The sequence below is a fragment of the Bombus impatiens genome, unplaced genomic scaffold (genome assembly GCF_000188095.3).
Source record: "Bombus impatiens unplaced genomic scaffold, BIMP_2.2 scf_0749, whole genome shotgun sequence".
In the NCBI taxonomy this organism is placed as follows: Eukaryota; Metazoa; Arthropoda; class Insecta; order Hymenoptera; family Apidae; genus Bombus; species Bombus impatiens.
In genome coordinates this window covers 195,488-223,353 of record NT_177168.1, presented here as the reverse complement: position 1 = coordinate 223,353, position 27,866 = coordinate 195,488, and the positions used below count along the sequence as shown (strand labels likewise).

Below are 27,866 nucleotides of genomic sequence, written 5' to 3'. Positions count from 1 at the left end.
AACTGAAATGTTGAGCATATTTACTAAGTTACGATGAGGTGTTTGGGTAATCTATAATGGCATTACTCTCGTTACCAGATGTCAAATCGTCATCGGATTAAAAGACTTTAGATAAGTGTATCGTGAAAATTTTAGCTAAAATTCTAATCTTCTTTAGCCTACGAATTATTTTCCTCTCTTACAGATAGGATAGTCACTAGTTAGTTTTTGTGGTGTGCAAAAATAAGCGTGTTTTATTTCCTACAATTGATAAAGTTAATATAATATTGTTATATATTAACGAATCTAAGACGAATCTAATAAGAGATCAAAGCTGGAATAAAAGTTAATATAATTTAAGGAGTCACCCTTTGTAATATAAAAGTCCAAGAAAGTTTCTACTGAATTAGTTGGCCAACAAAGTAGATTTTATCTAGTTGTATCCTCTTGATAACATTGTTTTATGGAGTGTATCACCTTTGTAGTTGATGAGTCTTGAACTCCATTGCGGATATTTTGCATTGCAGTTTTCTCCTGCTATAAATCTCTCATTTAACATATTTAAACATGTTCGGTATCGTGGGAGATAATATACCGCAGCTATGAACAGTGAAGCTCTTAAGTTCTTTATTTTGATGTTCGTGATTCGATTATTTATTTCACGGTGTGACATCTTTCCATTAATCCCTCAAGCGATTATGTAGCATATATACGTCAGTATCAAAGTCAATTCACAGCGGAAATGACGGATATAATCAGATTATGAAAATTATTGTGTATGTCACTGTTTATGTCAGATATGTTAACTTATGAGACTTTGCTGTATTATACTTTGAAATATCTCATCCTACTGGCCTACTTGTTCAAATTTATCTTCTTTTGTTCAATGGTAAATTCAATTCTCAAGATAGTGTATTGGTTACGAAGTACATATACGCTAGTAGCGGGAAATTCATGCTAGTATGGAAAACACTTTCAGTGATAAACTATGACGCCAATGGGATTAATAATCGTAGCAGTACCTTAAAATGAGTGGTTCCGTCTGAATGTAGCATGGAATATATTTTGTAGTTAAAGATATTGGAGTAGTTTTTATTTGTAAAATATGTTTTTAGAAATAGGAGCATATACATTTTCTTTTGCTGTCTTAAATCGTTTGCGTTTCATATGATTATTTCTAAGTCGCAATCCATTGTTATTATTTTTCGGTAACGGTCGTTAACGCATTTATGATTATATTGCTTTGATTCATGAACTGGTTAAACAGTGTTTTCAATTTGTGTAAAAATTGGTTCAGAATTGAGTTATTATTAATATAGTTATTATTATCTACTTTTTCTGTGTTAACTTCTCTGGTCTAAACATAATTTTTCTCTTATTTCTTACTTCTGATAATTTTTGTGTCTCTATCTAATTTACCTCGTGGTTTGTAGATTTCTGTATTCGTGTACCCTTTGTAATTTGCGAAATGAGGGCATAATGTACATTTTTCTAAAATGTCTCTTGATGTATTGCATGTGTTGAACCTAGAGGATAATTTTTTGTTCATAGTAGACAATAATATGGTTTTGTACAGTATCTCGTGATCCATATTTTTGACAACAAACATCTCTCTGTAATATTGCGACAGTAAATATTAGTGAAGAAGATGGGTGTCCTCTTTTTTAACATTTTGACTTAGTCATATCCCGGTATTCGAGTATTATAGTTCGATTTCGCACTTGCGTTCGCTTATTGCCGTTATTCGCTCACTTATATTTATACACAAAATGACTATTTGACTATTTGAACTATTTGAACGCGACTTTCTCAAAGAATAATTGGGAAAATTAACTGAAATGAATTCAGGAAGGGATTAGATAGTCAGATAAATTCCAACAGCAGATTTAAAGCAATAGAAAATATTGAGGAGGCAGAAGATAGTTCAAACAGTGACAGTACTTTCTATATCGCCAATGAAATGCAGAATGAATAAGAAATGGAGGAAATACCGACATTTAGAACGATATACGACAGATAAGTGAAAAAGTTACTCAAGGATTATAACAATAACACAATCGAAACGTACATAATAAGCCTAGAAACCACCAAAGGTACAAATTATAATCTGTGGAAGATAGTAAAAAAACATTATAAAACTGAAGGAGACTAATGTTCCATAGAGAACGCACAACGCGAAACAGAACTAGCCAAGAATACTTACAATACAAACAATAAAGTAAAAGATACAAAACAAAAACTGAAACCTCTAGAGAAATTCAGAACAAATTAGAAAAAAATCAAAGTGTTAATAAGAAATCTTAACCTGAAAAAGATTTCAAGGTCTAATTATTTGAAAAATCCTAAAAGACATGATATTAAAATCAATTAAGCACATTACAATATTGTTCAATGCAATCATGAGATTCTAAGACTTTGTATTAGTTTGAAAATATGCAAGAATTGTTCTACTACTTACCAGAGAAACCAGTATAAACATCCACTTTATACAGACCGAGGTTATTACTCTCAAAAGGAGAACTACCAAAATATCAGATAAACATGTTGCGTGGCTACGTAATGTTAACATTACGTTAACATTATCACGTTAACGTTCACAGACAATACCACAATTTACGATATCAATAATAATTTCAATCTAACATAAAATCTAACATACAACTATAATATAACCCCCCATTTTTAAGCCGAAAGGTATAAAATAAACTTAATTACAACTTTGCCATATAACTATCATATTTATAAATGGTACAAAAGACACCGAAACCAATTAAAAAAACTTATTTGTTGGATAGCACAGACAGATATTTAGAAATTATATTACATAAAATAAAATAAACTCCTCCAATAATTCGTATAAGAAGAAACAGCAACAGTTATAAATCTACTGCATTGATTAAATAAAAGAAAATCAAAATCAAAATTTAGAAACAAATACAGAATATGCAAAATAAGTCAATAAAACTTTTTATGTAAAATAACTTGTTATCCTTATACCGAAAACTGTTTCAGACAAAATATATTGTATTTGATAAAGTTCATAAACTCAAATGGGCATTTTTATAAGAAATTGGATGAGAAATCGAGTGGCTTAGATCCAGTGATCGCGGTGGCGATAACATAGATCGCTACACGAATTCCTTATGGTCATCGCGATCATCGGATCTAACACCATTCGATTTCCTTTTATGAAAATATTTAAAGACAAAATGTATTCTCATCCTGCTAGTAGTGTACAAGCCACCTAACAACGTATTTTGCTACAATTACCAAAAATTATAGAGAAAGACATAACTGAAGCGTCAGCTAAAGTAAAGAAAAGTGGGCGTAAAGATGCATAAACTCCAATGCAGGATCGGTCGAACATTTGTTATTGCGTAAATATCACATTTGCAGATATATTGAAATAATTTAGCGAACTCTTAACCACAGTAAGTTTTGAATTAATAGGTCTAGGGTACTAAGTACCTTAGTACGTTTTTTTAAAAATATAAAACTGCATCGACTATGTCAATCAAAGGTATAGAATTCTGTTTAAAAGAAAATGCAATTGCATTTTTTAAGCATATCAATACGTAAAAGTGTAATAAATTATTTCCGCATTATGTATCATTAGATACTATTTAATATTGACTCGAAATATGTTTACCCATTTCTAACCATTTGAAAGATACATCTGTCCAGTTACGTGAGACACGCTATACATGTATTTTAAACCTGTGAGTGTGTGTGTTTGTATCCCAATACTTTTCTAAGCGATGCGATGTTAAAATGAATCACAAAATAACAAGATTTTTATGCAATAGCTTTATCGACACATTGTGTATATAATAATGGTTGGGCTATTATGGACATATCCTTCAATTCTATAGGATACAACCATCAAAAGCAATCTGAAGAAAATTAAAACAGTATAATCCAAACTACTGAAGATGATACTTACGACACTGCACCATGGTATATAGGTAATAACAACGTAGCGAATACTTTATGCGACTTAACAATCGTATAAACCCTTAAAAGTATCAACGAAAGACACTGGATCAGAATGAAACCTTCGCCAAATCCTAACGATAGAAATTGCATGATACACCACCATCTAAAATCACTAAATGCCTATCCTAGGCTAAAAGTTACACCCATTACAGAATCATTCAAAAACCCCGCTACTGGAATATTCGTGAAGGCGACAGTAATACGGATCAATGCATCAATGGAAAAAATGAAATGGAATGAATAATTGAAATAAACAAATGATTGTAAAGTTTAACTTAAACTTATTATAGTTATGTTATATCAATAAAGAAACTCTCTACATTACTGAAACTAATGTACATACTAATTATTAAATCTAATGTAATGTAAAACACTTTTAGTATATACAAAGTTTGCGTAACTAAATTTGAAATAATGAAAACGTATCATTTGTTATAATTAGCGCGCAGTGGTTAAAAAAAGTATTTGCAGATCATTGCATTCATTATAGCATTTACAAATTAATTAATTAAATCTACATGCTTGAAAATAAAACATAGGATTTAATAACAGATGCTTTATTGGAATAAAAATTTGAACAAGATGTGAGCATTTTCTGATATGATAACACAACTCCCGAAAAATGATTTATAAGTTGATCATACAATCCGTGGTTAATTGTGGCTAATGGGCTTGTAGCGCATAAAGCTGGCTAGCAGAATATATATTTCATAAGCAATGCCGTATCTCGTACAAAGATTTTTAATTGATCAACTAGGTAAATATTTTATTCCAAAAGAACACGATTTATGTCCGAAAACCTCAATTTTAATTAATGTGATGATTAGTAAAGATAAAAATTAGCAAAAATCTTGACATGTTTCTAATACCTCGATAGAATCGCCATCTACCAATAAAACTTTTGTTAACGACCAAGTCGATACTTTCGATAGACTGTCCGTATAAATAAATAACACAAACCTGTTGCTTTGAACCTGACGAGAGTCAGGTTTCGGTGATGGGCCACGACCAGAAAGATGTATATCGGTATAAGATTTAAAAGTAACGAGTCTGTTAACCCCTCGCAGTTCGCTTGCTATTGAAGAGACGCTAAATAGAGAGAGGTCAGTCGTAACACTTTCATGACTCGGCGATCGTAACATTCGTGACGTCACTTGAAGTGCTGGACATTGTGTATCTGTTAAACTATTACAGCATTGTATAGTAGTAGCCGGCGGTATTGGTGATGCCGGTTTTGCTTTACTTTCAGACATTTTCGTATCTCTCAACGTTTTCAACTATTAGAGAACTATTATTTTTTCATAAAATATGAAAAATTGTATGTTATTGTATTCATTATTTATCATCATACTTAATTCAATGTAACAGTTTTTCATAATTAATGAATTTTTGCTAATTTTCAGTTAATGTTAACGGAATGAAGTTTTTTATCAACTCGAAGTTCTTAAAATTTCGTCAAAATATATATCTTCATTACTTTCGAAGTAATCAATTATATTCTTAAAATCTGACATTGAATGATAACTTTCAAAGATTTATTAATGTAATTTTAAATAGTTTCACAAAATTATGGCAGCTAATATTATATCGTATTAAAACACTAAATAAATTAATTTTATATACATTCGAATACTGCATTTGAACAGCAATCAAATTATTTAAAATTTATTTAAAAATAACTTGCAGTTTAGCAATTAAACTGACAGAAATTCAATAAACAAGTATTTTCTATTGCAATTAAGTTTGTTGTATACCAGATGACAATAACATTCTTACGCCCGCTTTCATATATATTTGTTTTTATTACTTTTCGTTTATATCTCTGTAAAATCAAGAATTTTGTTGCTGTTCCAAATTCATTACTGCGGACACGAGGATGATTGTAATATATACTTCTATACCTTTTAATTGTATTCATTAGAATATGGCAATATTCCCATATTAATTCCGTACTGTAACTTGTCTAGTGTTTTATCAGTCACCAAAAACCCTGAAAAAAAATTATATATGTTATCGCTATATAATTATATTGTCCTTAATATAGTATTATTAGTAGTAATGTATATATATACACACATATGGTAGTAGTTTACTTTTTGTAGTTAGACTATTGTAGTTGCCTAATAAAATCTTTGTCATGCCACAAGATTATTTGTCATGACTTTGGACGGTGATTCTACACCCCCGAATTAATAGAAATTTGTTAAATAAGTAGATCGCAAAATTGCCCTTTAGTATGATTTTCAAGATCAAAATTTTTTTTTTTATATCATACTATCACGAGGAGCCACGTATCAAAAATGACTCCTCTTAAAAAAAAATGTTTAAAGTTCCGTTAATTCTTAAATTGATCTTATTTATTATATTGTGGTAATATATTACAGATAAAAGATAATATGAGCACCAAAATAAATAAACTAAAATTGATATATACTAAAAGAAAATAAATAAACAAAATAAATAATATAATAATATAGTATCATATAACATAATGGGTATGATGATAAACAATAAAGGTTAGAAAGCGTGCCATTGATGAAGCCGGTGGGAACTATCCTTTATTACGTGGTATAATATCAACAATCACCAAGAATTAATAGAACTCTGCAGCATCGAGGAGAAGTTCCAGATCATCGCGATTCCCAAAGAGTTCAATGGTTGACAGTTGTTACAGCAATTCTTCATTCCATAGATCTCGTGCTCATTGGCGTAAAAAAAGCAAATTTTTACGTGTGTATTCATTGATGTATATGCGAAGAATAGCTCGTCGAATAAGTATCCTTTACACGGCGCAGTGAGCAAAATAATATGTGATGAAGATGAACATCCTTACAAGGTTCACCGTGTGCAAGAACTTCATAGAATGAACTGTTATTACATAGGTTTGGGTTTTGATATTTAATTGATTTACACGGATTAGTTTTGTATGCTCTGTATTTCACCACCTTGTACAATCATTACAACACACCGGATACTCAGATGAAAAAAACGTGGCGGACGGGGAAAAACAGAAGAGAACCGCAAGCAGTTGTACCAACTTTGGATATAGAAACTAGTGATCATACTAACATGACATTTATCTCAACATGAACTATATCGCTCAACGAAAATTTTATCGTTGAATGCGATTAATTTAAAAGATGTTATACTATTAAAATGATTCGAACGCAACCCATGATGTCTTAAAGATATCCTGTTCACGGATGAGAGCAGATCTTCCACAGCAACATTCTCAATCATCAGAATGCCAAATTTGGACGTATAGTAATCCTCACATTATGACACAGAGATTTAGTTAGAACCGCTTGATATGTCTGATTTATTCCACATCTGAATCTGCATTTTTTCCATATAAATAAAGACTATTTGAAAGTTAAAGTGATAGATGTTATACGTTCACAAGTAAGTAGATATTAGCATTGACCTTATTTTGTGCTACTTCTGATTTCAAAATGTGAATAAAATCAATTTCAGAATTAATGAATCTTTCAACATTTTTTTCTAAGAAAACCGGTCATTTGTGACCCATGGTTCTTCTGAGATTTTTGTTTCCCGTGATGAATGCTATATGATGCCATAGAAAAAATTTTGAAAAATCTTCTGAAATCAATCATATATATCAATTCAATCAATCATATTTAAGGTCAATTTAGTGGTCCATTTTTTAAACAGATCTCCACATATTTGAAGATGTAGAATCACCTTCCAAAACGATAATAAATAATTTTTGAATAGCCTGTACATGTATGATTTTGAACTCCATAATTAAAACAAAAGAAAACAAAACGGTAGTATCTTATGATATGCTATTAGTAATCGCGTTTAGGATTCCAATAGTTCAATGAGAGAGTGAAAGAGAGAGAGAGCGCGAAAGAGGGAGGGAGGGAGGGAGAGAGAGAGAGAGAGAGATTTCATACAGACTCCAACGCACCCCAAAATATCTTTTACTGCCCCCTTATTCTCCGTTGCTAGAAAGTTGATGTTACTTTTGTTTGGGATAGACTTCAGTCCGAATGTTTCGTATTGCAGCCAGTAAATTAAGACATGTTTTACTTCCAATTCGTTAGAAATACACATTAGGTTGCTATTTATTAGAGCAGGGTGTCCGGTTTTAATTTATAAATGCGATATACCGATAAGCTATCTGCTGTATCAAAAAAATGTTCAAACAACAATCGAATGATGTCGAGTAGATTCATGCAAAAATTATAATTCCACTTAAGAGAACATATGTCACCTTTATATGATCTCTACGCGTTCATCTACAGAAAAACTAATTACTAACACATTATGATCCCTCAAAACCATTCAATTCCTCTTTGAATGTCTTTTTTATACAGCAGGTAGTTTAGCAATAACTCGTAATTATAAATTACAATCAATTCATACAAACCAAAGCCTCTTGGATTATTTTGTTATCCAACGCAATGTGCCTATGAGTCTTAATTGCACAAGCATTTTTCTGTACGTTATTGATGCTTCAAACTTAAGTATTCAATTTTCTCTCCTTACGTCAAGTCCGCTATTCTGCTACACAGAGTATTTCATGTAAAATAGGTCACCTAAACTCCTTCGTTACTTGTTATAATACGAGATATGTATTTACGTATTTTACGTAACTTTAATAAACTTGCGTAATTTAATTGATTTTAAGAGGCAAATCAAACAGAAAAAACTTTTCTTAGCAAATATAATTTTTTAATAGCTTTTTCAAAGTCACCTATGTTTTTTGAGGATATACACATAATTTCTTCTGTTGTATGTTATAGTCAACATTACTTTACATTCATCGATGTATGATATCAGCTTAAAATGTCCTTGAAGTCACAAATTTTAAGATTAGTGTCGAACATTACATTACATTCAACGAGATTCTAGGTTTCAACCACGACAAAAGTCAATTTAAGATTGAAAATAAACACATTTATTATTGCTACGCAGATAATCAAGGATTTACTTTCGGTACATTCACAAACGATAATGCATTACTCGAAGGAGGCAAAAATTGAAATCATTTTCATTTATAATAAAACTCAACAATATCTAAGAGAAACTTACAGAGTTACAAAGAAAGATTTCCAATAGGTAATTGTCCATCGCATTCTATATACACAAATATTATTAAAACATTTCGTGAAAATGGTAGTATTGGTGACAAACATGAGGAACGTAAGACTATTACCCATGAAACAAATCATTAAAGTTCATCAAAAACTGCGTGTCAATATAAGCTAACCTCTCCTTTCCGTAAGGAAAGAAAAAAGCACATCGCATACTTATCAGCCCTCGGCCCGTACCCGTCAGTTATGTAGGGCTGGCGAGTTGTCATTTGCCGATTCATTAAAAACCCCTCCTCGTATCCGCTATAAGCGGCATCCATCCACTCTTGGTACGATTGCTATACTTGAAGAGTAGTATAAGGCGACCTAGAATCTCACTGAAAATAAATTCTATAGTAATTTTAAAATTTTAGAATTACTTCAAGGTTATACTATCACACATGAATAATATGTACAACAGTGTTAGCTGTAACATACAGCAACAAAAATTATATGTATTATTACAGATTAAGAAAATATTTAACTGGCCTATTTTACACAAAATACCCCGTATGTGACGCTATAGATCAGCGACGCTTTAAGTGAGTATTTTTTAATTTTGTCCATAATTTGATACTGTTATAAATTAGATATCTACACATATTCTGCCATATTCTGCGAATAACTCTTTCAGGCTCGAGCTCAAGCTTCCTTTTTGGTTCAATCCTTCCACCAAATTGACCAGCAATTGATAGCAAGGCTTTGAGAAGTGTTTCCCTTTCACCGAAAAGATTTTAGCAGTAGTTATTGCTCGCTTCACAATTTTCCTTTCTAATCTAGTTTTTCCTACTTTCCTTTGTAGCATGTAGTCTGGAGTGTATCATAAAACACTTAGCAAATTTTCCAGAAAGCTGTTTTGTGTTTCTTCGACTCCCTTTTCCTAATCTGTAGGTCAACATCGCTATAGTTACTGATTCAAGTAACTTATTCTATTCTGGGTTTCCCAATTATTATTTTTAACCGCCACTAGTGGTTTCCACATTATTCTTAAAGATATTTTTGCACTACTAACAAAATGTTTAGACGCCTCAAAAGTATGTCCAGTGTGAATGGGACTTCTGTATTTTCATTATGTCTATTGTGCCTTTTTTGTACTTGATTTTTCTCCTTTTTTTGTTTTCTTAGTTATTTTATATATCAGCATTTTCGTTTTTATATATACAGGGTGAAAAAAAAGAAAGGACTCATAATTGCTAGAGTAGATAGTGCTCGCCAAATGATGAAAAAAGGTTCCAACAAACATGGACTAAAAAATTAATAGTTTCAAAGTTATAAACAATTTTTTGTTTCGGTTAAAGTGACTGACTTTCTCGCTTCGAGAGTTATCGTACTGTATGGAAACAATGGATTATTTGCCTTAATACTAAATGATAGAGAAATGATTGGAATGTTCAGGGATCAAGAACAAGTCTCTAATACGAAGGTATTAAGCGTGTAGTGAAAGGGAGAGAGGGACATGTAGAAACCTCCTGTAATCAGGAAAAGAAGAAAAATAGGGAAGATATCCATTGTTTCTATGCAGTAGGATAGTTCTCGAAGCAATAACATATTCGGTTTTATTGCCCAATCACTCCACACGTCGATAAAACCGAATGTCGAAAGCGATCGAATCGGTGATTATTATATACAGACATATGAAATGTGTGCAAGTATGTACTACTAAACAAACAATTGAGGCGCCAAATGAACAATTCATCGTAATGTGAATAAGCTGTTTATAGTAACAGTTATTACACACCACACTGAATACCATTAATTCATATGTCTGGAAGTTGATCATACGTTGAAAATATTGAAATGTATACACGCTACTTTCAATTACCAATTCGTCAGAAAGCTGCATCGTCTAAACTAGTCATAAGAGTTTTATTTTTTTTTTTTTTTTATTTAATATTTCACATTCACAATTTGTCCAATTTGGACATTTGGTAAAATTTTTTAGCTGTTTGATTATCATGTGGGTGGCTACCCCCAGTGGGGAACCATCTTCGTGTTTGTTAAGATATATTCGTGGTTGTTAGGTTATATCCTTTATGAGATCTGCTGGGTGTTACCTTTTTAGTCTTCTTTCTATGCCTGATGTGTTGATCGTTTCCGCTGCCAGCCGGTTCGGGTGCGTTGCTATTCTTTCTCTGTACCTTCTTGCGAATCTGCTAATCTCTTCCTTGACTGTTGGTATTCCAAGGTCTTTCCGTATGTCCTCATTTCTAATGTACCATGGGGCGTTTACTATTGTTCTAAGAATTTTAGCTTGGATTCTCTCTATTTTGCTTATATGGCTCATTACTGCTGTTCCCCATAGTGCTATTCCGTACGTTCAGATTGATTTTATGACCATTTTATATATTTTTAGTTTGTTTTCTATGCTTAGTTTGGATTTTCGACTTGTTAACCAATGCATTTGTCTCCTTGCTATCTGTATTTTGTCTATTATTGATTTAATATGCAGTTTTCATGAGAATCGTGTATCTAAGTGGAGTCCTAGGTATTTGACTTGTCTTGTTTGTATTATGTGCGTGCCGTTCAATATAATGTTTAGTGGTATCTGTTTTCGCAGTATGAATGTAATGTGGTCGCATTTATCGGGGTTTGCTTTAATTTGTTTAACTTGAAGCCACTTTTCTGTTTTTGTAGTATGGTCTTGTAGTAATGTGACTGCTGTTGCAGGGTCAGTGTGCCTGACTAGTAACGCTGTGTCGTCCGCGAATGTCAGTATCTTGCTATTGGTAGTTGGTATCTTGGCCGTGTATAGTGTGTATAGTATTGGTCCTAAGACGCTTCCTTGCAGAACCCCTGCCTTGATGTCTTTAACTTCAGAGTATGTGTCTTTAATTTTTACTACAAAGGTTCTGCTGCTTAAGTAAGATTTTATCAAATGGTATACCTGCTCCGGGAATTGTTTTCTGATTGATTGAAGTAGGTTTTCGTGGTTTATTTTGTCAAATGCTTTCTCGATGTCCGTAAAGAGAGCTGCGCAGTATTGTTTGTTTTCTAGTGCTCAGTATTGTTTGTTTTCTAATGCTAGAATTATTTCATTTGTAAGTCTGTGCATGTGCTCTATCGTGGAGTGTTTGTTTCTGAATCCAAATTGGTGATCTGGTATTAATTTTTCCTTCTCTATTATTGGTTTTAAGCGGGCGTAAATTATTTTTTCTAATATTTTGGAAAACACAGGAAGTAGTGATATTGGTCTGTAAGATGCTAGAAGTAGTGACATTGGTCTGTAAGATGCTGTTTGGTGTGGGTCTTTCCCTGGTTTGGGTAACATTATGATCTGTGCTAGTTTCCATAGTTTAGGATAGTATTGGATTCTTAATATTGCATTGTAAATTATTGTGATTAGTCGTATCGCTTTTGGAGGAAGGTTTTTCAAGATTTTACCATTGTTCAGGTCCATTCCTGCTGCTTTATTGTTTTTTGTTTTCTCAATTATGTTTCTAATTTCTTGTGCTGTTGTTTTAGGTATGATGTAGTGTTTGTCAGTTGAGGTACTAGTGGTTAACGCATCCTCGTCGGTATGACAATTGTGGTTGCTGTTATTGATATTATGTGGTGTAAACGTGTTGTTTAGGTGGTTGGAAAATTCTTCAGCTTGTTCTTCGTTGCTTCTTGCCCATGTGTTATCTGCTTTTCTGATTGTTGGGACTAGTTTTATTGGCTTCTTTATTTTTTTTTATGGCTTTCCAAAGGGAGTAGTTGGAGTTCTCGTGTGCAGATAGTGACTCTATGAATTTTGTGATCTCGTTGTTGTTGTGTTCTTTTATTTTGTTTTTTATTTCCTTTGCGATTTTATTTAGGTGTTTTTTGTTTTCTTTTGATCTATGTTTTTGCCATTTTGCTTTCGCTTTTCTTTTTCCTCTGATTTTTTCAAGTATGTCTGGTGGAATTATTTTTGTATGTCCCTTGGTTGTTTTCAGGTATAGTGGTTGCCCATGCTGCTTCTTAGTTTCTGTGAATGTTGTTACTGCTTGATCGATGTGTTCAGGTGTTTTCAGTGGGATGTTGCAGCTGATTTTGCTCTCTATTATTTCTTTGAATATTTGCCATTTGGTGGTTTTATTGCATAGCTTCTCTGTGTTGCTGTAAAGTATTGGTTTGTTTCTATATGTAATTATTACGGGCGTATGGTCGGAGGTAAGCTCGAGGCTGGGTACTATGTTTAGTTTATTTGCGTTTGGTCCCTTTGTAACTGCAAAGCCTAGCAGGTCAGGTATATTGCTCAGGTCTGTCGGCCAGTATGTCGGTCTTCTTGTGGATAATATATTGAGGTTATTGTTTCTAATGTATTTTTCCAAGGTTCTACCTCGAGGTGTAATGATTCTTGATCCCCATAGTGCGTGCTTTGAATTGTAGTCTCCCGCTGCAATATACTTGTCACCTAAATGTTAAAAGTACTCTTCCCACATTTGTGATGTAATTTTGTGTCGCAGTGGTACATATACTGCTGACAACTATAAATGGTTGCTGCTAGTTTGTACTGTAACGGTGGTTGCTTGAATATATTCCTTACTAACTTGGCTGTGTAAATGGTGTTTAATGTCGTTTCTTATTATGCTTTTCCTGAGGGATGCTTGGTATCATATATGGTGTAGTATGGTATTTTTATATAACTTTTTATAATGAAGTGTGTTTCTGAAACAAGTAGTATATCGATATTATTGTTATATAGGAATGTTTTTCTGAAACAAGTAGTATATCGATATTATTGTTATATGGAAATGTTTTAGTTTCTAGGGCCCTTTGTTGTAGGCCGTTAGAGTTCCAGGCTGCTATTTTAAGCGTGTCCATTTTTATTTTTTGCTTAGCATATTTGTAAGTAGTTGTAGTATGAGTGTTATTTGTTGCGTTTTCTGTCTAAGGACTGTGTTTTGTTCGCTTATCATTTTTGTTAGCATTTCCGTGTTTTTGATGGATTGCTTTAACAGTTCTTTGATTTCTGTAGCGTCGTTGATGTTATTGTTCTGGTTTTGATTATCTAATGGTGTTGATTGTTTGGCTACTTGCGCGTAGCTTCGGCTACCAAAGTTGTTGGTATTATTATGGTTGATGTTCATTACATGCTGTACGTTTGTTGATGTCTCAGTTACTGTGCTGTCCTGTTGTGTGTGAGAGTTATTGTATGTCCTGTTACGAAGCGGAGGAAACAGTTTACATTGAAGTTGTTTTCTGACTAAACAGCCTTTGTAGCTAGCTGGGTGGTTTCCACTGCAGTTGTAACATTTTACATCATTTATTTTTCTCGTGTGTGGGCAGTTCATTGTTAGGTGCATTTCTGCGCATTTGACACACGCCGGGTTTCTGTTGCAGCAATTTTTTGTGTGTCCATATTGTTGACACCGCATACATTGCGGTATGTCTTTTTTGTGTCTGGGTGGCTCGACTGTAATTATTGTGTTTAGAACTTCTTTAATTTCGAAAATTATTTTTAGGTTCAAGTTCTATTAAAAATAGCGGTAATGGTTGTTTAGTATCAAATCTGGTTATGTTATTTATTGTTCTTACCTGATGTCCGATTTTGGCTAATTCCTCGCATATGTTACTTGTATTTGTCTTTGGGTGTAATCCTCTGATTACTGTTTTGTAACTTTTATCAGTTTTGAGTTGGTAAGTATAATACCCAGCGTTTTTTTCTTTTAGTGCTTTTGTCACTTTTCTAAAAATTTTTGGAGTATTAATTTGTACTTTTACCTCATCCAATTTAAGTTGTTTATATGGTGTAATTTTCTTTTCCTGCCGTGCTGTTTAGCAGCTCAATGAGGAGGTCTATTATTTTAGCATCTATGTAGATTGGGGGTGGTTTGGCAATGTGTGTTATTGGTTTTTCAGGTGGGTCTGAATCCTTCTCTTCTGGCAGTGAGCTGAAGGAGTTTTGAAGAGGAATTTCTTGTAGCCTGTTTTATCTATGTTACGACCGTTCGCGGAGAGACGCGGTCGCGGGGAAAACGCGTCAGCGAGAGGCGTAAATTCTCGCTACGATTCGGTGAATCGACGCCGCGAAGTAGTCTTTCCCCTGTTTCGGTTAAGATAACAGAGGTGGTTGAATGAATACGACACGGAGGAAAGCTAAGGATGGGTGTGTCTAGCGCACGGGACCATCGGATTTGTTGGTGCCGATGTTAGTTAAGAGAGTGAGGGAATAGCCTTCGTTGCTAATTGGTCAAACGAAGAGTCTTAACCGCCCTCGAGAGAAAGTGGTTAGTGGGAGGAAAGTTGCAGCGTACGTGAGAAAAACTAACTTTCCCTTGTCACGCCGTGGTAGACGATAGTCTTTGGAAATTCTTCGGAAACAGACGTTTTTTTGGTTTGAAGGACCTTTTCTAGGAAATCTATGAGATTTATGGAAGGTACTTGAAACTATGGAGGATACGCTGCGAGTATCCAAAGACATCTGGTTGCCATATTGCCCGCGGTGTGTGGCCTGGGCTAGGTAGAGTGTTACGCGACGTAACACCATTGTTGCCTTTCTGTTTCTATAGCCCTCCTAACATTTGTGTTTGAAGTTATTTTTCGTTTTTTGCTGGGAGTTACAGTCCTCCAGCTTTCGTTCTGATGTGATAGATCATTGTTGATATTATTCTTTTCATCATTATTTTGTGTAATTTCCATTTCTATTTCATTTATAACTGAGCAATCCTGATCTTCGTTTGTTGATTTATTTGGATTAGTTTTATCTACAGCTCTGTTTATAGAATATGTTTCACCTTTATTTAGAATTTTTATTGGTGATATTTTTTGCATGTTTTTCATCATTTAGCGATTGGTTCTATTATGAGTCACTTTGTTTTCCCACTTGTCGCACTTGCAGAAGCACTGATTCACACGTCCGTATAGCTCGACTGCTCGGGCAGAACTCTAGTCATAAGAGTTTGCACAATTCTTTTAGATCATTATAAGTGTCCAGTTCTTGCATTATCATATTTTCTTGATACTCAATTATTTTCTTATTATACCATATCATTGTGTCTTCTATCCAGATTCTGATATCTCTTATCACTTGTTCATTATTTGTTAATCTCAAGGATAGTCTTATTGGTAGATATGTTATTAAATGTTCTCCAAATTTGTTATACTTGTTCATATTAAATTTATACAACTTACGCCTCTGCTGTTCCAGCAGATGTACTAACTATTGTCGGACAAGAATGTTTTCTTCAAGTCAAGTTTTTCTTTCTACGTGTTGACATTCACATTGAAGAGGTGAAAACAGTTTCCAAAGTTGAAAATTAGAAACAGATATCATGGAATATCTTCAGAATTTAGGTTATATTAAAATTTTCAGAATTGCTAATATATACTAATTGTAAGCAAGACTTGTTTTCTATTTACTGCTACCGCTTTATACATGTATTGAAATGTACTTTATCCAATAGTTGAAATTTTTAGTTTCCTTCTATGAAAAGAATTCATTTTCATATAATTCTGGTTAAACTAACATAACTGTTCTTCATTTTCTTTCAATTTTCTTCAAAGGAATGACTGGTTTTTAAAAAATATGTGATAATAGAATATTTTTATAGTTATTGATTTGTTACACTCTTACAGAAAGAATTCTATGCCATGTAGTACATCTTTGGCATTATTAGATGGATTCATCTGGGACTATGATCGACCTAAAGGAGGGTTGACACATTTATAAAATTGTAGAACCAGTCATTTTGACTGCTGTGGCATTTCTAACATTAACATCTAGCGATTTAGCGATCGATCCGGAATTTTCCTGATAACTGATATCATCATATTGATTAATGATACGCAGTAAAAATTTAAAAAACATATGGCAAATTGTAGAAAACGAGGAAACTGGTTAATTGGGGTTAGATAAACAGATTGCAGGATCCTTTTACACTTTGACAAGTACCTTTGACCGGTATTGGTATAAGTAGCCTTGATACAAAATTATTTCGAGTTTGAATACATAAAAAACAAAATAAAATTCATTTTATTATTCTTTTAGTTATCGTTGCGAAAGACATTACATCATTGCGGAAAAATATAACATGAAGTAGGAATTTTAAAATGAAACTGTAAAGCCAGTCAATTTGACTGGTGTGGTAGTTCTACTGTTAATTAGCAGTCATATTTCTTTCAAAGTAAGCATACTGTCGTTCACAAAATCTTGTGAAAATAATATGACATGAAAAATATTTTACAAGATAAGTTATCATATATTAAATATTAATTAAATATATGAAATATATTAAATATTAATATAGTTATCGCACATTATACGTTATTTTCTTGCATAGTTGTGTTAAACATTGCAACATTGATCACTGCTTGTATTTGTTATATAAAGAGCTAATAAAATCAGACTATACAGGATGTTCCGTGATAAGTACAGAATGATATAACTACTGAAGGCAGGTGATAGGATAAAAATGTACGGAAACTTTTATTGTTTGTTTTTATCAAGAATGTCGATGTCGAAGAAATTTTTCCCTACAACTTTTCAAGGTTATACTAAAATCCTTTATTCTTTAAAATGGAACTATACATATTTTATGCGCCGTATGATGCATTTTTTGAACATCCAACATCGTATATCAATAGTAATTTGCAATCACTTAGATTATAATCGAAATAATTACCAATCTTGATAATTGTCAGTTAAACTTGAAAGTGAAAACAAAAAATTAAACTTAAAAAATAATTAATGCTTTCAGGCTTAAAAACGAAAATCTTTGAATTTTCAAAGTCAATGAATATTTATTCTTTACATAAACAAACTAGTTCTTCAAATCTTGCGTCTTTTATCGTAAATTAAAATAAATAAATTGTACATTATTTTCTAACAGTCAAGATTGAGGTTACTTTATCTAAACAAGGCAAGCCATTTATTAAGTATCTATGTAGTGTAAATACAATCGAGACACACTTTTATCAAGGCCCTGAATACTTCTCTCAGTTCTCTCTGTTATATTGTTTGACAGAGGCCTGAGACCAGAGAACTGAGAATTTTGAGGTTAAATGATAAAAATTCTCAAGTGAATTACTATTCTAATATTAATTCTAATATAAAAAAAATTAGATGCCAATTTTATATTTGCGTTGCATTAAACAAAAGTTAATAAAAATTAAAAACTTGGAATATAATACGACTACAATTTTAACTAATCAAAAATGGCCACTTACACATTACAAAAAATAAGAAGTACACTAAGTTCACTTGATTACTTTTGACTTGCTTCACGTGATTCCTTTCTCAATGCTATAGATATGGTCTTTTAGAAATAATTTCACAGACAGTAGTGAGATATAAAAGTGATGATAAAGATTCTAGATATTTTTTGTCAATAAAGTGAAGTCGATTAAAGTAAAAATAAATGTGAATGATAAATATGACTATTGTAAAATGTATATATATAAAGGAAAAATTAGTAAATAACTTCAAATTGATCACTGAGCAAGGGTTGCAGAGTAAATTTTGTAGTTGCGGCAGTAAACTGAGAATTTCACGTATAAAAAATAAATTTTGGATATGAATAAATGAAATTTACAAATTATCATAATGTGTGAAGTCACAATTATTATCTTTCTCTGCCATGCAAATATAATACAATTTAACGCTTTAAGAGTATTAAAAAGTTAGAGTTATAAAAGAATCTTCTATAGATTCACTCGTATATATTTATTGCGTAAATCAGGTGTTCTAACGATGTTATGAATAAGTAATTCAGTTTAATAAGTAACATCCAGATCGTGTTCTGTTTGCAATATTTCTGCCATGGTTATACCTTTTTATTAGCTTGGTGATCTATTTCTGTTTAAAAGATCCGTGGTTTCTTTATGCGATTTTTCATCTTTTATGTACTTTAAAAATAACTTCCCGTGCAGCTTTATTTTTTTCCGATTTCTCCTCACTTATGATTCTCAATTGTAGATCAACATTAAATTTTCGTTTCTGTTTGCTCTCAAGCTTTGTTAGAAGCACATTAAAGACCATTTGTCTATATTTAGTCTTTAGATAATTACATGTTTATACATTGCGTACTTTAAAACACAGTGTTCGAATATTTTTATTACGTGTTATTTGTATGTACTTAGTTGTAACAAATATTGTGTAATTCATTTTTATATTTTAAATTTTTCTTTAACTTAACATACATTTGGTGAATGTACATACAGGGTGTTCAGTTACAGGAGTAAACAAATTTAAAGGGAAATTCTTGAAGCCAAAATAAGACTCAAATCAAAAATAAAAAGGTTGCGTTTTCAACTTCATTTTTCAATTATCATCAATTAAAAAATGGCCGAAATATCCTTGAAAGTGGGTCAACACAAGCAGCAGGATACACAGTGATCGTTAAATCCAACGACACACAGTTGGTAGCTTACCTCAGGCAAGCTGTAAAAAAAAAGACTATAACACTGTGAAACATAAACCGTTCTGCGCGACATTTTGTAAGAAAAATCAGAGATTAAACATTAAAGCTGCTTAATCATTGAAATACATAATAACATATTGAAAACCGTCCCATGGGATTTTCGAGTAGACAGGATTAGTGTTTTCTCTAATCCTTGCATTTCATAAATAATTAATAAACAAAAAAACATATAAAGAATGTTTACACGAAGTTTACGCATTGTCCTATCCGTGAATGTTCTCAGAAAAATTACGTACGCATTCAATATTTTTGAGGGGCTAATGAAGGTGATCTTACGCTGATCTCGCATGACCCACACACATTTTCCATACAAATTATAGGTCACTAGATATGATAATATTCACATACATACACGTGGAATAAAAAAACGAAGAAACAACTATAGATAGGATAACTACAAACGAGGAAACAATAAATAGGAAAAGCTACAAAATAATTGTTTGAGCTTATACTCATAGGATTAATTAAAGTATCGTCTTATGATGTGATGTGTAATAACATAGATTAATATACAGCAAAATGTTCGTTGTCGAAATGATACTATTCTTGCAAGGCAGTTCTAAACATTTTAAAACACATCTGATGAACAGACTGTTCGTTTTCTCGATAGGTATATTCAACCATGCCTTTAAAAGAAACACCTTAGATCCATGACTGCTTCTAACTAATTTCGAATTATATGGTATAAAGAAAACGAAAAAATGGGCGAAGAGTATCGTAAATTTTCCTTTTCGAACGAACTCTGCACTACTAACTTGCCATGTAACATGTTTTAACGATTTTGGAAATATGATAAGAGAAGAAAGCAATTATAAAAGAACAAAGTCATATCGACAGCTACAGAGGAACGTTAGAAGAACTGTATAAACATAAAGTTAGAGTTATAATTAGTTTTAGTACAGGTTTAAGTTATTTCGCTGTAAAATTTGTTAGGCCACTTTACTTTTAGTTCATTGAAATTTTCTATTTTTAATTCTTTTATTTTTATTTTTTTTATTTTTTTACTTTTTGTATTGTTTCTGCGTATTGTATGTATCCTTTTAATTTTTTTATTAATTCTAACGCGAGTGATTTTGTTGTACAGTGTGTGTAGTGCGTACAGTGCGTGTTGTACATATTGTGTTCATAGCATACTTTTTTTGCAAGAAAACAGAGGTTATATTAAATATTCACTGTAATGTAAAACGATTACTATTTTCGTTACGACTTTTCTGTGAACAGTCTGGATATTCGCGATGCGTATGCGATCTTTGTGTAAATATACTCTAAAATTCCATAGTATAGTTTTCGATATGCTGATATAAATTTTCCATGGGTTAAGAAGTTTAATGTCTTATCTATGATTTTTCTTACAAAACCTAGCGCAGAATGGTTTATGCTTCCACACGTCATAGTCTTCTCTACGACTTGTATGAGATAAGCTGCAGACCATGTGTCCTTCGATTTGAGGATCACTATGTATTTACCTCGCTGCTCGATCTGATCTGCTTTCGTTCGTGTAGGTAAATTTGCTCGCGCATAGGAATATTGTCAAAGATGCATGTAAGCCATTATACAATTACGAGAATTATATCCATTTACAATAACAATATCTTTTATTTAAAAAACTTTATTACGTGCTATTTGTTTATGATTATGTACTTAATTATTAATTAAAATTGTCTAATCTGTAACTCAAATGCGACACGGGTTCCTGTTATTTAATCATTCTATTTTGCATATATTATTTTCTAACCAGGTGTCACCTACTTAACCAATTGTTCCATAAATTCTTTTTCCGTAAACAACCTTACGATGACAGGTACATTTGCTTCATTTTTACCCAATTGAAGATCACAATAATCATCATCAGAAACTATCCTACACTAGCGTTACCAGCTACCATTATAGTTCGAATACTATTCTATCCCTACCTATAACTGATTTTTATTTATGCTATATAAAAATTTGATCGCCTAATCGATGATGAATTGTAAAAGTAAGCCAAAGATTCCACGAATATCTTGAAACCTATGACCGAGTGACGGTTGCATTATGTATAGAAAAAATTGTTCAGAATGTTGATCTTGACAACCTATTTCAGGATCATCGAAATCGGTGAGACCGCCCCTATTCCGAATAATTACCTAATATTTTTCTAATTTGTTTCATTGTGTTACCATCAAATGAATGAATGTTAATTCAAATAATTTCTTAAATGTTTCCTAATCCTTTTAATTCAACATTTTCAATTGCAACAAAAATACGTACATATTTTCTTACAGTTTTTCACACACAATTTTGCTACAATATACATGTTTTTCTGACAAAATGTTTGGAACGAGAACAATTTTGAGAGCAAGTATGGCTATCAGAACAGGGTATTATTGAAACAAACTTTTATTAATAATTATTCAAATAACACTTTTATTTTATTTGTTATTTTCTCCGTTACTTTAAATTAGATGATGTTATTTAAAAAACAGTTTATTTAAAAAATCAATAATTTTATTATTTATTAGTTTATTTAAAATTTAGATATTTGTTATTTGACTGTTAAATGGAACTACATATTTTCATGTCAACAATCTTACAACTCATAAAAGAATCATGAAAATAATTTTATTTCTGTCGTGGGTTGATGGTAGAACCTCTATTTCAAAAGCACAAACTTATGACAATATGTATTATCGCCGGTGTTTCTGTTCTCTATTGTTTATATTCTAATGCCCTATTCTAGTTATATTTATTACGATTCGTACTCTTTATTTTATTCATTATTCATTTTATGTTCAACAGACCTAATTCGATTAACATAATATGTAACATTTCAAATATGTTTCATTTTGTTTACAAGTGCTTACTGCCCTTCCATCATGAGGTCCGGTTGAATGATTCTTTTTGTGTTACCATTATTAACAATCGTGCAAATCAACCAGCTGATGAAATGCTTGACTTTCGAGTTGTATCAAGAGCGAATAATTTATAATAATTAGTATGTTAAAAAAAAAATTATCATTTTTTATTTTGCATTATCGTTTGAAACTATCACTTGACAATAATTTATTTTTCAAATAAGATTAGAATTTATTTGTACTTATACTTATTTTGAAATAAACTTTTGTTATTTTATTTAGAATAATTATTTGTCCTTTGTAAAAGTGCTCAATTCTGGCAATTATATTATAAAAATTCGTGGGCTTCAAGTTTAAGGATTTAATGTAGCTAAATAAAGAAATAATATAATATAACAAATTATTTCATCACAACCTTTTATATTGGATTATTTGTTATTTTATTTGAATGATTTAATGAATACAAATAAGAAATTATTTGAAAATGGTTTGTTTGGTTTTAACATGAAATAAAATTACTTTTTCAACGTTATTAGTTGAAATAATTCATTATTTCAAATTGTTATATTTCATTTTATTTCAAATAAAATATATTGCTTCCTACCACGCCATCTGAATACCTTTGTTGTTCACTATACAGGGTATATCACCTAATTCGACCATCTTAAATATCTCGTAGCTTATTTTTTATGATAGGAAAAAATATCAAATGTAAAAGATATCAAATGTGGTGATAGGCAAAAAATTTTTCTCGGAGTCACTTTTTCGAAATGTCAAGGACATCGAAGTATTTTTAAATGGAACTACATATTTTCATGTCAACAATCTTACAACTCATAAAAGAATCATGAAATGTTTGAAATTAATTTCAATACCCGTTCAAAGTAAATGAAGGAATCTCAATTTCATTGAAACAGTGTGTTCACAATGATACTCCCACAACACCAGAAAACATGCGAGAAAGGGTTCTACATGGATATACATCAATTACTACAAAAGTACTTAAAAATATAGAGAAATCACCCATTTGCCGTCTCCAAAAGTGTGTTGAGGTTAATGGTGCATATTTTGAACACTTTCTGAAATAAGTATTTTGCATTGAAACGTCAATGTCTTATCTTTGCTTTTTCCCTATACAAACATAATATTCTCTTTTTTTTATATAAGCTATAAAACTGTTGTAATGAAAATATGTGGTCCCATTTAAAAATATTTTGATAACCTTGAAATCTCGAAGAAAAAAGTAACCATGAGAAAACTTTTTTGCCTATCACCACATTTTCCCCTTCGAACCGAATATTCTCTCCCTCTGATAGTTTTTCCTATCATAAAAAATAAGTGAGATATTTAAAATGGTCAAGTTAGGTGAAATACCCTATAAATGTATACATACATATGCATAAGTAATAAATGAAGGAATAATGCAGCAATCACAAAATGCTGCCCCTGAAATTGTCGTACTTACAAATATTCTATTTGGTACTATTAAAACACGATTAAAATATAAATCGAAGGAAAAATAACACCACATTCGTCGTTACATTAATTAATATATATTTCATTGATTATTTGAAATTGTGCTCTAAACTGCATTTATCAGAAAATTGTATATCGATAGATACTTGAATCTGATTTAGTAAGATCTTGTTACTCAAATCTAAACAACAATGAATACATTTATTACATAAAGGTGTTGTTAATCCTTCTAAACTGACAGTTCTACAATATTGTCGATGCATATCCTCCTATCATACATCGTAAACCAACTAAAAATAAACAGCTCGAAAACATATTTCATGCGACATCCTAATCTATAATTGTTTCATGTGTTTTCTCTCGTTATTGATTTCAAATCATCTTTGCCAACATTTGAAACATGTGTACATTTGACACTACTCGCAGAGACTCGAATTCCTTTTTTTACCTAATTTTTATTATATCCAACAGCAGTTTTTGCTTATGATGAAACATTGTTAGTTCGTCAAGCTGATCATGAGCACATTGATATCTCTCTTTAGGCAATATCCAGGAATTGCAAATTGTTTAATATTATTTAATGCTAAAATATAGATCATTCATATAATATATGTAAATAAATCATTGTGACTAATTGAATTTCGTTTCGCAGATTATGACCCACTTACTCTTCTTCCGATACTAATTCATCTTCTGGCACTGAGTACCGGAACGACCTTATACCTTTGTTCCAAGGAAAATTTTAAGAAAGCTATAGAGGAAAATTTTACATTGCTTAACACGTTCTATCATACTGCTGCGCAATTTTTTGTCCCAAATATATCAATGTAATTGCAAAGTACAATTATATTTCTCTTTAAACGGAACTCTACAATTTTCTCTTCATCTCCACCAAATTTTATATTATTTGTATTACTTATATATAGTTATTCAAGTCACTCAAATTAATTACAACATTATATTAATTTTTAATTAAACAATAATTTGCTACAAACACTGAATAACATAAAATAAATTGTATTATATAAATTTATGTAAAATAAGCTTGTATATGTAATACAAGAGAGAAAAATCATGCAGTTAGATATAGAGAAAAATGAAAAATCAAAATAAGATTAAATAGATCTAATATTTTATACATATTTATGAGTGATTCACATTTCAAATCATATTCACCTTCATAATCTTTACAAGTTAGCAACATTTAATTAATAAATCAGTAACATACTTGTCTCTCATCTCAAGAATTAAATGTTGCTTGTCCTGCAGCTCTTTCATTGATTTTTTAACAAAATAACCGTCTAGTAGACGTTGATTATAGAAAATTTTATTTTTTGTTGCCTTAAAAGATGAACTATTAATCTTATCCATAAAATATTTTCATCATTTGATGATTTTTTGGAATTTCAAAAATATTAATATGGTTGTAGAATAAAATAAATAAGTGTGTCAATGCTACCTTTACTCTCATATTACTCATATATATTTTCTACAAAAGTACTTTTTACAATATAAGTATATTTATCTTTTTTGTCCTTAATAGTGTTTAGAATATTTCATAACGTATAACATTGTATTAAAAAATTAATTAAATCAAAAGTTAAAAATAAATATATCTTACACCGTTTGTATTTTCACTATATATACCTAACCTTAATCTAAAAAGGAAAAACTTGTTCATAACATCTCACTCTGAAATTATCACAATGTATATCTACAAGCCAATCAATATCATGTGTGCTATTTGAAGTATTAACGTAATTTTTAAATAATTAGGTACATGGTAAAAATAGATATAACTTTTGATATTTTTGAATGATATTTCGAAAAAATGTCCATCAATAACGAGTTAAATTAATCGAAATAGTTGTTATGTTATTTATGTGCATACGTATACATTATGCGTATACATGTACGTGACATTATATATCATTATAGGTTCAAAAATTTGATTAATCAAGTATAAGTCCAATCAGTAGTTTAGTTTATTATATTGCTGCTACTATTTTTTGTAAGTATACAAAATAGTTAAGAATATAATTTGAATTCAATCCTTTGTTACAAAATTAATATAAAATGATAAAACACATAATATAGTAAAATTAAGTAATTAATGCTTTGGTAACAATCTTAGATATAGCGTGAATGTTGCATATGAAGGTTACAGGAGAAAACATGATAAGTACATTTTTCAGTTTTCTGACTTTAATATCACTTTATGATTAAAAAGGAGAATTTTAGTATGAAATATTTCAAAATCCAAATAACCTGCTAAGTCCACAGATGTAGGCCTTTTAAAAATAATTAGTAAATTGACGACAATTTGTAGAAGCCCAAGCTATAATTATTTTGAGAAGCAATATTTTAATATCTTCAATATCGTAACATTATGACGAGCAATGCATATTTTTTAAATTTTGGAGAGAATGAAAAAACACATGACTAACTCCGAAACCAAATATAAGGATACTAGTAATACGAAATTGATTGACAATGTAGTGAGTCCTAAAATTACCTTCCTGTAAAAGAAAAAAATGTAACTTATCATGTTCTTTTCCAGTAGTCTTCGTATGGCATCTTCTGGCTAAAATAAAATTGTACGATAATAATTTGTTATTTATAGTAAACTATTCCATGGTACACTCAATGATATAACTGACATGTATTGTACGATACATATGTATGTAATAATAAAATGCAGTCCTGAGTAAAATATGTAGAAAAAATATTTAAAATACTATTTTAAGTAGTCGTCATTTTACAGTTCAAATAAAATAGTATTTCAAATAGAAAACAAAATTTCGGAAAATAAAATTATTTTTATTTCCATATTGTATTGCATAAAAGTAAAATATTTAAACTTTGTATTATAAATAGTATCTAAAACATTTAACAATTAAAATTAAAAGTGAAAGTAGATTAAGAATAAAGTCAATGTTGGAATGTAAAAGTCCATAATATTTACAAATTAAATTTATTTTCTTTTTAAGGTTGACTATTCGCATATAACAAGGTGTATCGTTCAAAGTTTTCATCACTTAGACTACTCCTTTATGAACAAAAAGTCAATCCAGCGTAATTTAATAGTTTCTTAAATGAAGGACATGTCGATATCGACATATTATATTTTGAAAATAAATAAATAAAATTGTTTCTTCTACTTGTACTTTGTGATGCTTTAGATTCGCTTTAGATTCGACACTTTAAATTTTATCATCCAAATATTGTAATAATTCTAATTCTGTAATATTGTTGTGAGTGTCAGGGATATCACTACTGAGTTTTTCAATAAATGTTAAAAAGTCATGTTTCTATATCTTGTATTCTGCCTTGCGGAAATGAAAAAGACTGAAATCATGTATCTGGAATTGCTATTTCTTTTAAAGCTCTTAAACCGTTTCTCTAATATAATTACGTTTATCTATCATTATATTCTTTAGAAGCTACTGTAATCTTCATATTGGATAGTAAAGAAATATAAACTAAATAAAATATGTCAATAGAAGCCTCACTGCTTTTAGTATTCCTCAAATAAAATATTATTCTGTTTCTCACATTTTTTCACTAAAACTTTTTCTCGCAAGTAACCTATTTTATTTTCGAAAGTATACATACGAATTAAAGTAAAACGGGCGGTTTAGAATTTAATACTTGAAATAATATTTTACCCAGCTCTGATGAAATGCTATCCTTTTCATAATGCAAGTATCAAATGATTATGTACGGGCGTGTATTATATATTTGGACACCATTTCACACTTTTATTTATTCTTTAAAATAAGAAAGTCTTCGTTTAAAACAGTGACAGTTTTGTAGTTACCTTGTAACATGTATGTATTGTTTTTCTAAATATTGTTCTGATTGTTGTCAACGCTTTCACTGTGGTATTTTTAAATACTTCTTGTTCTCTTCTTCCTGTTCTTCTAATTTGATTTTTAGTAGACGAAGATAAACACTATGAATCACGTAAACATGAGAACACCAAGATCGAAATTTATAGTCGTATAAACAGGTTCAAAACGAGAGAGGATCGAACGATGATTGCTTCTCCTGGGCTACGGTCGGCGGTCAAGTCGACGTCGCTCACTGCACAGGCG

The 27,866-nt window shown here is 31.0% G+C and overlaps 2 protein-coding genes across 9 annotated transcripts; both read right to left on the bottom strand.

The window, feature by feature from the left end:
* Positions 1-15: 15 nt before the first annotated feature.
* LOC112213546 lies at positions 16-27,866 on the bottom strand. 8 transcript variants are annotated; one of them, XR_004462453.1, is made up of 4 exons: positions 27,590-27,866; positions 4,936-5,965; positions 457-1,592; positions 16-240 (listed from the first exon to the last, which is right to left on the bottom strand). XR_004462453.1 is itself a non-coding variant. In XM_033322984.1 (4 exons), the coding sequence occupies exons 2-4, from the start codon at positions 5,891-5,893 to the stop codon at positions 1,355-1,357; spliced, it is 627 nt and encodes a 208-aa protein (XP_033178875.1). In that variant the 5' UTR covers positions 5,894-5,965; positions 27,590-27,861; the 3' UTR covers positions 16-1,354. The 8 variants fall into 8 exon arrangements, 5 of the variants coding, with proteins under 5 accessions (XP_033178875.1, XP_033178880.1, XP_033178878.1 ...); XR_004462454.1 differs by adding an exon at positions 9,252-9,373 and having other exon boundaries at positions 16-1,592; positions 27,590-27,860; XM_033322984.1 differs by having other exon boundaries at positions 16-1,592; positions 4,936-5,160; positions 5,730-5,965; positions 27,590-27,861.
* On the bottom strand, positions 14,493-15,918 carry LOC117152169. The gene is made up of 2 exons (XM_033322991.1): positions 15,526-15,918; positions 14,493-14,965 (listed from the first exon to the last, which is right to left on the bottom strand). The coding sequence occupies exons 1-2, from the start codon at positions 15,822-15,824 to the stop codon at positions 14,782-14,784; spliced, it is 483 nt and encodes a 160-aa protein (XP_033178882.1). The 5' UTR covers positions 15,825-15,918; the 3' UTR covers positions 14,493-14,781.

Bases quoted from the DNA above. Each gene is read 5' to 3' on its own strand.
- LOC112213546 (XM_033322984.1), bottom strand. From the start codon at position 5,893: ATGAATACAATTAAAAGGTATAGAAGTATATATTACAATCATCCTCGT. The intron at 5,161-5,729 runs GTATACAACAAA...ATGCTGTAATAG, and splicing joins AAGAATGTTATTGTCATCTG to TTTAACAGATACACAATGTC. The intron at 1,593-4,935 runs GTTTGTGTTATT...GCAATATTACAG, and splicing joins CGTCAGGTTCAAAGCAACAG to AGAGATGTTTGTTGTCAAAA.
- LOC117152169 (XM_033322991.1), bottom strand. From the start codon at position 15,824: ATGATGAAAAACATGCAAAAAATATCACCAATAAAAATTCTAAATAAA. The intron at 14,966-15,525 runs GTGTTACGTCGC...TAGATAAAACAG, and splicing joins GAAACAGAAAGGCAACAATG to GCTACAAGAAATTCCTCTTC.